Source organism: Aedes aegypti, chromosome 1 (assembly GCF_002204515.2).
Source record: "Aedes aegypti strain LVP_AGWG chromosome 1, AaegL5.0 Primary Assembly, whole genome shotgun sequence".
Lineage (NCBI taxonomy): Eukaryota > Metazoa > Arthropoda > Insecta > Diptera > Culicidae > Aedes > Aedes aegypti.
In genome coordinates this window covers 288,180,205-288,192,184 of record NC_035107.1, presented here as the reverse complement: position 1 = coordinate 288,192,184, position 11,980 = coordinate 288,180,205, and the positions used below count along the sequence as shown (strand labels likewise).

At 38.4% G+C, this 11,980-nt stretch overlaps 1 protein-coding gene across 1 annotated transcript; it reads right to left on the bottom strand.

Moving 5' to 3' along the window:
• Positions 1-1,637: 1,637 nt before the first annotated feature.
• On the bottom strand, positions 1,638-10,826 carry LOC5565597 (trypsin). Its single transcript, XM_021838099.1, has 4 exons — positions 10,066-10,826; positions 9,818-9,950; positions 1,899-2,470; positions 1,638-1,842 (listed from the first exon to the last, which is right to left on the bottom strand). Exons 1-4 carry the CDS (start codon positions 10,234-10,236, stop codon positions 1,663-1,665), a joined length of 1,056 nt encoding a protein of 351 aa, XP_021693791.1. The 5' UTR covers positions 10,237-10,826; the 3' UTR covers positions 1,638-1,662.
• Between the last annotated feature and the right edge of the window lie 1,154 nt (positions 10,827-11,980).

The following is an 11,980-nucleotide window of genomic DNA, read 5'->3' as shown; positions in this document are numbered from 1 at the left end:
GAAGTTATTGTTCTTAAAGTAAGTTAAAGCTGCATAATTATATCTAAAACTTTCGAAATACTTAAGTTTTTGAGAAAAACGAAACAGAGTGATCGCATTTCTAATTTATATCTTCGAAAACCGTGTCCTAAATCAGTGAAATATCCTAAAATCGTAAAAATCTGTTTTTATCTAAAATATCTGTGATCTGTGATCAGCATGCGCTTCTGATCAGAACAAACTCACCAAATTCCTTTTTCGAAACTGTAATCCGTCGCTCCTCTAACAATGAACAATAGCGTGAGCCTAAACTTCTGCTTATCAAAATGCACGCAACGCACAAAAAATCGAAAAAAAAACTGTAGTTTTGGGGAGGTGTACCAGTTTTGGCCACCCAAAGGAAAAATATTGTTTATACAAAAATGAATCGACCTTTGGTCATACATTAAACTAAGGCTTTCAATCCATGCTCAGCAGGGAAAATTTAAAAACTAATCAGAAACTTTGTTTTTGTATTAAAAATGGGGGTGGCGAATACTGGACCACTTGCACCAGTATTCGCCACGATTTTAATTTCGGTTCCTGAATTCGCCACCTACGTTGATTTCTTATGGAGGGTGGCGAATCAGGAGCACCATGGCGAAACATAGGTGTAAAAGAGCAAAAATTTCAAGGAAAATGATTTTTTTCTATTATGTTTTGAGAAAATTTTGCGGTTTCCAAGAATGTTTCCGTATCATCTTAAAGCAATTTAGCGAACACTAAACAATTGGCAACCATATATGTCGTAAAACAGTATATAATCCGGGGCGGCGTATAACTGGAACATGGCGAATACCGGTACACCTTCCCTATAATCCATACCGAATCGAGCATCCACGAACCACATTCAATTTGTATACCAACACGTATAACACACACAGGAAAAACGAGTCGCGCTAAACGAATTCAATAGGGTAACGACTGTTTATTTCGTTCTTAAACGCTAACAGTTGGCGCCAGTGGCAAAAAGTACAGGCAACAACCTGTCAATCATTCAGTTTCTTTCATTGGCCGCCGAGCGACGACACTGTTGTTTGTATTCCACTCACTGATTGCGCTATGCTGGATTCTCAAATTTCTCAAACTTTCAACATAAGCGCATGGAAGAATGGTAGTCGGAGAACTGTCAAAACGTATGGAAAATAATGAAAAACGTAAATTGCTTGCAATTGGAAAACTGGATCAAAAATGTAGTGATTAGAAATCAAGTTTAAAGTGAAAACATAACTTTTTCCGTAGTGCTTTTTAGGCTTCAGGATTTTGTTTTTACTACCACTGAGAAAGAGCCATTTATTGCCTTAACAGTTTTGAATATCGCCCTATTGCTGGAACTGTCACAAAGCACTCTCGAGTAAAATCGAATAAAAGTATAACAAAACTCCGCAAATATGTGAAAAAAAAACACATTTATCACTTTGGAAAATATGTTGCCGCAGAACATTTGGTTGGTGTTCAAGCAGACCAGACTAGACGATATTTGTTTTTATTTTAGAGTATTTTGTAACTGCCACACGAACAGTCACAAGTGATCAACTGTGGAAATTCTCATAAAACAATAAACTGAGAAAGAAATTATGTCCCAGCTAGGAAGTAACGCCAGAAAAAATAAATAAAAATAAGTTATTCAGAACTTGAGTTTTATTACGTACATATGCATGAATCCTTGACATTATTTTTGATCCAGCGAAGAAACTTATTCACTCTAGTATACACTCCAGGGTAGTTCTTCTGGGCACAAGCTCGTCCCCAGGACACAATCCCCACTAGTTCGTACCGATGCGTTTCGTTATTGTACACTTGAAGTGGTCCTCCACTGTCTCCCTAAAAGTTAATACAATAATTAGCGATATTTCAACAATACACGTTAGTACTCTCACCTGACAAGAATCCCGTCCGCCTTCAATATACCCTGCGCAAAGCATCCGGCCGGTGATTTGGAACGGCCAGTAACCAGCCCTACGACACTTGGCATTGGTCAAAATGGGTACCATCAGTTCTTGCAAAGTCGCGGACAATCCACCCAACGCAGTTTTGCCCCAGCCAGTCACAATGGCCATCTTGCCATCGTAAATGCTATCATTTGGCTGCGGCAGGCATACCGGAACCAAGCGATCCTCGCTAATCGTAACCGGAAAGGTCAACTCCATCAGGGCAATGTCGTTGTTGTTGGTCAGTCCACTGTAGAAGAACGTCCTGATGGCCTTAACGCTGCGCTCCACCGAATTCGTAGTAGGCTGGGTGCGATTGTACACCAGCAACTGTACACGGAAGCGCGCTGGGCTCAGTCGAAAAACGCAGTGGGCCGCTGTTAGGATGTACCGATCCGTTACTAGGGAACCGCCGCACGTGAATCGGTTGTTGTAGTACAGGGCTGCCATCCAGGGGTAGGCGTTCTCCTTGGCGGGTGATCCGCCGACGATCCTTTCGAGCGGGTCCCGATTGCCACACTCTGGGGTGAAATGTCAGAACAAAATATATAACTTGGGTTGATCATAGTTCAATATATGCCGATCGCAAAAAAAAATGTTTGAAGCATTAATTACACTACGGATGCGTTCCTTCGAGAATTCTCCCAGAGACTTCTCCTCAGATATCTTTTTATTCATTTCACCAGAAATGAATTAGACATTATAATCATCATCACTACCCTATAATAGATTTGAAGGAGCAAACTTCAAGTTCTACTTAACATATTGATTTCAAAATATATATTATTATTCGAATGTAGTGCACAACCTCATGATTTTTAAGCTTTAAATTTGCTTCTGAAAAGTTTTATTGATAATTTTTAGAATGAGATGCAAACAGAGGAAAAAGAAGCATGGTCTGTGCTACCTTAACCCTTTGGGGCCGGCGCGGTCATATATGACCGCAGTACAAAAAAGGCTGTAAAAAAAGAACCAATGAACAAATGTATATACTGTCTTCGGAAAAGTTGTCCCAAATATACTCTTTTATCAGAGAAAAATATAAAGTATATGCCTTTATGACCTAATTGACAACCTAGAACATCCTGAACATCCTGAAGTTTGGATAATTGAACTATAAGTACATACGAAGCGTGAAATGCTGTTTGTGAACATAAACGATGTTCAGGCTAGATAATACAGAATTACTCTTTTAACGAAAACACTATTTCACTTGCTTTGCTATGTCCTGGGATGTTCTAGGACGTCCAAACTGTCCTGAAGCACACTCTTTGAAATCTACAACCGTAACAGTAATTGTTTGGGTTAAAAACAATAACATTACAAATTCAAATAGAATCTACCCACCTCTGAGAATTTCAAGAGCTATTTCAAGGAACGTTTGGGATATTCCAGGCCCTCCAAATTACCCTGGAGTTCAGAACTTCAGGTCTACACTTGTTCCAGTAGTTATTCTCGCTAAACTGAGTGAAGTTATATAATCTACAATGTTTACTTAACCTTGTCACGGATCAAAAGGCTACTTCAAGAAACGTTTGAGGTATTCCAGGCCCTCCAAATTAACCTGGAAATCTGAATTCCATGTCTACATTTATTCCAGTAGTATTTCTTGCTAAACTGAGTGATGTTATTTAATCTATCATGTTCACTGAACTTTCGCATGTATCAATAAGATATAGGAAGCGAAATTTCAAATGCTCATTTAAAATTAACTACAATATTAATTTTTTTTTCAGTATATGTTGATATACTTTTGATGGGCAACATTATAGGCATATCATTTTGAGTTTTGTATTTTTTTTAAAGAACGTTTGGAGTATTCCGGGCCCTCCAAATTACCCTAGAGTTCAGAACTTCAGGGCTACACTTATTCCAGAAATTTATCTCGGTAAACTGAGTGAATTTATAAAATCTTTCCTGTTCACTAAACCTTCTCATGCATCAATAGGCTGTTTCAAGGAACGTTTGGGATATTATAGGTGCTCCAAATTACCCTGGAGTTCAGAACTTCAGGTCTACACTTATTCCAGTATTTTTTCTTGCTAAACTGAGTAAAGATATATAACTTACCAAGTTTACTGAACCTTGTCACGGATCAATAGGCTAATTCAAGGAACGTTTGGGGTGTTCTAGGCCCTCCAAATTACCCTAGTGTTCGTAACTTCAGGTTTACATTTGTTTCAGTAATCTATCTCACTAAACTGAGTGAAGATATATAATCTAACATGCTCACTAAACCATCTCATGGATCAATAAGCTCTTTCAAGGAACGTTTGGGATATTCCAGGCCCTCCAAATTACCCTGGAGTTCAGAACTTCAGGTCTGCACTTGTTCAAGTAATTTATCTCGCTAAACGGAAAAGTTGCTTAACGACTGGATATTTTAGCTGGTAAACAAGATGTTTTCGGCCGTTTCAGTCTTAGAGAGCAGCGAGAACAGTATTGCTTCACTATCCGACGGTTTCGGTAATTTATTTTACCTTTTTCAAGGATTCTAAATTTTTTTTTTGAAATTAGTTTCGATTACATTATTTTGACCCACCCTGTTACTTACAGAAACTACGTTCTCTTGTGTGTATATGGTAGTGCCCTACATACGATAGTCCATACATAATATTGTAATGGCGCCCGCTTTGGCTATTGGGGAAATATGACATTTCAAAAATTAATCAACTAATTGACATTAATCTACTCACTGCATGTGTCGCAATAATTTTGTTTATCTAGCTAAACTTAGTGAAGTTATAAAATCTAACATGTTCACTGAATTTTCTCACGGATCAATTAGCTGTTTCAAGGAACGTTTGGGGTATTCCGAGCCACCCAGATTACCCCGGAGTTCAGAAATTCAGATCTACAATTGTTCTAGTAATTTTTCTTACTAAACGATGAAGTTATTTAATGTTCACTGAGCTTTCTCACGAATCAAAAAGATATTTCAAGGAACGTTTGGAGTATTCCAGGCCCTCCAAATTACTCTGGAGTTCAGAGCTATAGGTCTTCCCTTGCTCCAGTAATTTTTCTTTCTAAACTGAGTGAGTTATATAATCTACTATGTTGACTGAACCTTCTCATGGATCAATATGCTGTTTCAAGGAACGATTGATGTATTGCAGATCCTTCAAAAATTCCCCAGGACTTCAGAACTTCAGGTCTACTATTTTTCCAGTAATATTTCCTTCTAAACTGAGTGAAGTTATATAATCTACTATGTTCACTGAACCTTCTAACAGACCAATTGGCTATTTCAAGGAACGTTGGTGATATTCCAGGCCCTCCAATTTACCCTGGAGTTCAGAACTTCAGGTCTACCCTTGTTCCAGTAACTTTTCTCGCTAAAATGATCAAAGTTTTCCCTTTGGGGCCGGCTCGGTCATTTATGACCGCAGTCGAAAAATGGCTGTATAAAAAGAACCAATGAATAAAATTTACTGTGTTCGGAAAAGTCCTTGCAAATATACTTCCCTGTCAGGGAAAAATTTTAGGTGAATGCCTTAATGTCCTACTTGGCAACCTAGAACATCCTGAACATGCAGAAGTCTGACAAATAGAATAATTAGTATAAAAGTAGCTTAAAATGCCTTTTGTATATACAATTGATGTTCGTACTTGGTAATACATACCTATTATGTCAAGAAAAACGCTGATTCACATGCCTTTTCGTGTCCTGGGATATTCTACGACGTTCAGACTATCCCGAAGCTCAATTCTCGAAATTTACAGCAGTAGTTGCTTGCGCTAGAAATAATCAGCGATGCCAGATTTCTTTGGAAATCATTCCGTAGACGAAAAGTGATAAGCGGGGGGAGAGATCCCCGGCATTGCAATTCCGTAGATTTCCGTTGGAAAAATCCGTAAATTACCGTAGAATAATGAGAATTTCCGTAGCTTTCTGTAGAAAATATACATTTTCCGTAGAATTATCTTACGGATCCGTAGAAAGTGCTCAATTCCGTAGATCTACGGAAATTTCCGTAGATCTGGCAACGCTGCAAATAATAATATTTTCAACTCAAACGGAATCTATTGACCTCTGAGAATCTCAAAACCTTTCCAAACTATCCTGGAGCTCAGAACTTCATATCTGCCCTTGTGGCAGTGTTTTTTTTTTTCGCTAAATAGAGTTCAGTTATATAATCTACCAGGTTATATAGGGCCTCATTAGAGTGATGCAAATTTTGAAATGTTTGCTCCCCTATGCTTAAACGATTTTAATTATAGTAAATAGCATCTTCCCAAAGTTTGAAGTGAATCGGAATAAATTTGACTGTGCACACGCCATTTGAAGTTTATATGGAGATTACTATGGAAAATGCCAATCTTTTGTGTTCAGCTCTCTATCTCTTCGTCATGATATTTTATGGAAAAGTGAACAAATTCTTCTAATGTGGAATCCTCCAAGCTATAACTTTGCCGAAGACCACTTTTTGATAGGACCTCAGGATACATTGTTATTCATCATCATAAAGTTGGTTTGCATGTAGCATGCTTCACCAACTGTTCGGCAGACAACAGTGGTGCTCCTGGCGGAAAGAATAAATTCGAGAGGGATTCGCGATAAGGGCCTATCTGACAAATCAATAACAATGAGAAAATAACCAATGAAATTCTCATGTGCAATTTTTAATCCCAATTGGAGAAAATATACTCAAACTTTAACCTTTCCACTTTAATACACATTTCATAAACCTAGTTTTAAAATCCACATCAATACCACACACATCTCCTACAATTTTCCTAGCTATTTCGTACTAAAAATATATATTATAAGGTTTCGCCTTAAACGCACTCAAGGATGCCAATATCGCCCAATGTTATGAGCCTGTAATCGATATTATTTTCAGTGTCGCCTATTACTTTTGCGCCGTGTTTACATTCTGGTTTTCAAAGTAATCCAGGCTACTATGTTCTACAGCAGAAAAGCAGTGTTGCTCTGAAAGTAATTGAATGATCATCTCAGCATGATTTATACTTTGTTATCAAAAATTACAAATTATCCTTACGTTCCATCGAAATGTGGTCTTCGGCAAAGTTGTAGCTGGGAAGTTTTCGCATTAGATGAGTGTGTTTACTTTTCCATATATTATTTTGACGAGCAGTTAGAGGAGTGAACACAAAAGATTTGCCTTTTCCATAGTAATTTCCATATAAACTTCAAATAGCGTGTGCACAACCAAATTTCTTCCGAATCACTTCAAATTTAGGGAGGATCATTTTCATCATATTTGACATCGTTTAAGCATAGGGGAGCAAAAACTTCAAAATTTGCATCAGTTTAGCCCCCATAGCCGAAGCTGTAAAGACGCGGGTATTCATTATGACCATGTTGAGGGTTCCGGGTTCGATTCCCGGTCGGTCCAGGATTTTTTCGTAATGAAAATATTCTTGACTGCCTTGGGCATAGAGTAAAGGGTGTCCACGATGAAATTGCCACACACAAAATTGATTCGCAAAATTCGAGTTTTCATCCGATTGCCATCAAAACTTCAGGGATTGAGAAATAACTATTAAACTTCATTTTACCATTTTACTCGTATTTTATTTACAGTCCATACGTAAATGCCCGCACCTTGGCCTTAACCCCGGCCATGAGATTCTGCACAACCTGTGAATCAACCGTTTTTTTGCATGTAAACCAATACTTTCATGGACAACGAAACATATGTGAAGGCCGACTTCAAACAGATCCCCGGCAACCTGTTTTTCACGGCCAAGGATAAGTTTAGCGTTCCGGAGCATGTCCGCACTCAGAAGAGGTCCAAATTTGCGAAGAAATTCCTGGTTTGGCAAGCCATCTGCACGTGCGGGAAGCGGAGTGCACCTTTCGTGACCTAGGGCACGATGAACGGACAAGTGTACATGAAAGAGTGCCTCCAGAAGCGGCTGCTCCCTCTCCTGAAGGCCCACAACGTCCCAACAATCTTCTGGCCGACCTAAGGTAGTGAAGACAGTCGAGGAACTGAAGAAAGTATGGGTTCACATGCAAAAAACGGTTGATTCACAGGTTGTACAGAATCTCATGGCCGGGGTTAAGGCCAAGGTGCGGGCATTTCCGTATGGACTGTTAATAAAATACGAGTAAAATGGTAAAATGAAGTTTAATAGTTATTTCTCAATCCCTGAAAATTTGATGGCAATCGGATGAAAACTCGAATTTTGCGAATCAATTTTGTGTGTGGCAATTTCATCGTGGACACCCTTTATCTTCGTGCCTGCCACACTGTGAAAGTACTCAAAGAACACTAAGCTGAGGAGCAGGCTTTGTCCCAGTGGGGACGTTACGCCAAGAAGAAGAAGAAGAATCTACCAGGTTCACTGAACTTTCCGTGTGATCAAATGGTATTGATAAATACTATTGAGATACTCAGGGTCATCCGCAATGCCCCACAGCAGTCCCTGAAATCTACAGTCGTAGCCTAGTCCGTAACAGCAGTTGTTTTCGCTTACATAACCAATCGAAACCTGGGGGTCAGCTCTGGTCGCATGATTTGCTGCTAGGGTTTGATTAACATCAATAAAAGAGGAGTAAATATCAATAGAATGATTCGTTTGGGGAACAAAGGAGATTGGTAAGCACTGATGACGCTTAACGAAATTTCGGAAAGTTTAGTGTTTACTGTGCTTGCACTTTCAGCTGTCAACCCAATCGCGAAGTGTCCTCATGGATAGTCTTATAGTCCACACTGCCATCTGTTGCAAGAACCGCGCGAAGCACAGTCTGCCATGATGGATTTTTAGTTGACGTTTGCCTAACACGCACACTACTGCACGAATTGCCTATAAGTTTTGTTCGCATCATTCAGCAACGTGTACACTATCAAAAGACAAAGCGGTCGAACACTAGCGCCTCTGGTGGAACGATCGCGTCGGTCAAATGAAATTCAAATTCATCGTTAAACGCATGTACCATGAGCTTCTCAAGAGTGTTACGTCTGTTTGTCTGTGACAGTAAAGTAGTGACACCTCTACACGGATAGTCGTGTTGCACGATTGCAAAAAAGAAGTAGAGCTCGAGATTTGTATGACGATTACCGGATCTTTTCGTAAAGGAAAGAGTCTTGACTTCCTTGGGCACAGAGTATGGGCGCATGCCTGCCACACGATATATCTATGCAAAAAGGTGATTAGCTGAGAAGATCTCAGGTAATAAATGTGGAAGTGCTAAACTAACACTAAGCTGAGAAGCCAGCTTCCTCCCAGTGAGAACGATATGCCAAGAAAAAAGAAGAAGATTCGTCGACAAACACATATATTCAAAACGTGTTTCTACTCGTTTACGCATTTAGACTCTACTAACGTTTTCACAAATTGTTCTCAAACAAAAGGTGAAAAGCAGGGGGGTTGATAATAGTATATTTTTACGTGACATAATTTATGGATGCTTCCCAATAGATGTCGCTAATTATGACCGGAAACTTTGTCGAATACACCATGTTTCGGAAGTGCTTCGTTTCGTGGTTATTAATTTATTACCACTAAATCCTGACTCTCAACGCGTTGTAGATCTTATGTACTGAACATCCCGACAAGTTAGATAATCTAGAAAATTCGAAATGATCTGATAATATTTGCTGAACACTCAGAAGGTTCAGAATATACGGTAGATTACAGTTCATCACCTTGTATGATGAACAAGGTTGTTATTACAAGCATAGACTTCAAGTTATGAACTCAAGAGCAGTTTGGAAGACCTAGCACCTCCCAAAAAAATATTTGTCATCATTTCTTGTTATGTTTAGCATTTTGAGCACCAAAACTATTGAAAGGCGTTCAAAAAACTGTATAATAGTTCTTGGAAAAAATCAGGCCCCAAAGGGTTAAAAAGAGACACAAGAATTAGAATTTAAAAGTTCAAAAGCATCACTTACTGCACTCAGTACAATTCAATTGTCGAACTGCAATATCCGGCACCAGTTCATCCTGCGTTGTCTCGGTGACCCAGCTATCCGTAACATCAGTCGTACCAATTACATCATAGAAAGTAGTGCTTTCCGGTAGAATCTACTGATGATAAAAGAATATATTTATGGACTTCAATCTATGCTTCGCAAACAACCATAACCCCTTCAAGTCACACCATCATTCGATTTCGGTTCAAATTTGTTTTATCTCTCACCGTTTCGTCTTCGGTTGCCCTCTCAACATTGGCGACAGTTGCACTACTTTCTTCCAATCTCCGCTCCCAAGTCAATGCAGTGACATAAATCTTTGATGTTACGAGAACACTTAAAACAGCAATCACCACTGACCACATTAGTGCACTTCTTCTCTGAAACCCGTTGCACATCTTACTTCAACCGAACAAATTATCGAATGTATGATTGGTTCGAACACTGGACCGGCGAAAACTAACTTCCACTTGTGTTACCTTTCGTGGGTACACCGCATATCAATTCCAGCATCACGACCCCGTCGTCGTTTTTTTCATGCTTTCTCCCAATGTCGTCTGGTTCGTTCTTTGATGTGATCAATGACTAACGGGACTCATTTTAAAGGCTTCTGAGTATACTCACGCTATGCATGATTTTTTTAAAGCGATGATTAACGGCATGAAGTTGAGAGAAGATTGTGCGTATGTGGTGATGTTGACGTTAACAATCTTCCGGACGTTTGAATTCGAAATAAATTTGTTTATACTTACTATTGAAGATTTTGATTGTTTGTTCACTGCCATGTTGTAGAGAATGTTTTCGTCAAGATTGTTTCCATAAGGTTTTGCTGGGATTTTACATGTTTTATATGAATCAATCCAACAAATCCTCCAGAAATTCCCTCTGTAAACCTTCAAGACATAAATCAAAAGTATTTTCCGGTGTTTCAACATTTTTTGTCGATTACTTTTAGAAAATACCACACGAATCCGTCCTTATATTTTAGGGCCATCGCCTAAAAAACTGTGAAGAACTTCATTGAATGTTTGTAGAGATGTATAGGGGAAAAGCACTAATTTTCGACCTACAAGAATTCTGTGCCAATAGGGTCCTAAAGCCCTGTCCCAATTTTAGTGCCAAATTCTCAAGTTTAGGCCAAAAACACATGTTTACTCATTTTTTTTATGTTTTTCGTTTGTTTGTTTCGTTAAGTCCAAAAATATTTTTTGTTATGTTTTTGACACCCCTTGGCTTAAACTCAAATTCTGGGTGTATTTTGTTTTCCGTGTCCCCTCCGAAATGTTAGATAGGAACAACCCCAGTGTTAAAACTATAACCCCTGTGGTGTTTTTGTCGACTAAGCGAACGTCAAACATGATCAAAAGTGTCAAGGTTCATTTATGGACCCAATTTTAAAATTGAAGTTTAAATATGATATAGCCGTTATTTGAGCGAGAAAAATTGCTAAAGCAGTTGCAGTACCATGCAGTTTCGTGTTATTAAATAAAAACAAGATTTCATTAAACATTTTAGGACCCAATTTTCGCATTTTCATACAAAGTAAGCCAAAATCGTATGAATGGGTCGAAAATTGGTACTCTTCCCCTACGGGAATACTTATGTAAATTTCGGAAGTATCCTGTGCATTTCTCAGATACATACAAGTTTATAATCTGAAGAAAAGTTACTAAAGTAGATATTCTAGCTATCGCTACATCACATTCCTTCAGAATTATCTTGATAGATCTACAGCTGTTTCAAGAGTTTCCCCCAGTGCTCTAGTATTTCTCATAATTATCATAGATTATACTACCTGGCTTTTAACCAAAAATATCCATTTTTTAGAATGTGACTTTTTTGAGGATTCGGTTTGGAATGGAATGGAATTTTCATAATTCAATTCAATATGTGTTATTTTCTTCTTTAATGTATTTGAAAAACTAATGGAGCATTGCAGATCCAGATTATTTGAGGAATCCGTTAAAAAACTTTAGGCGGGCAAGATCCGGTATTAATTTTAGGATTTAGAAAAGCAAATTTTTTTCTCATTTGAAATCGACAACATTTTCATTAAAAAGTTTTTATTAGGAAAACCTTCTTACAGAACTTTTTCGCGAATTCTTCAAATATTTTTTTTGATTCAAAGAAAAAAAACTTCAT

What these genes read in the sequence shown, in the direction of transcription:
- LOC5565597 (XM_021838099.1), bottom strand. Translation starts at nt 10,236, where the DNA reads ATGTGCAACGGGTTTCAGAGAAGAAGTGCACTAATGTGGTCAGTGGTG. An exon ending in GGGCAACCGAAGACGAAACG is followed by an intron (nt 9,951 to 10,065) that starts GTGAGAGATAAA and finishes TATCATCAGTAG; the next exon opens with ATTCTACCGGAAAGCACTAC. An exon ending in ATTGAATTGTACTGAGTGCA is followed by an intron (nt 2,471 to 9,817) that starts GTAAGTGATGCT and finishes ATTTCACCCCAG; the next exon opens with AGTGTGGCAATCGGGACCCG.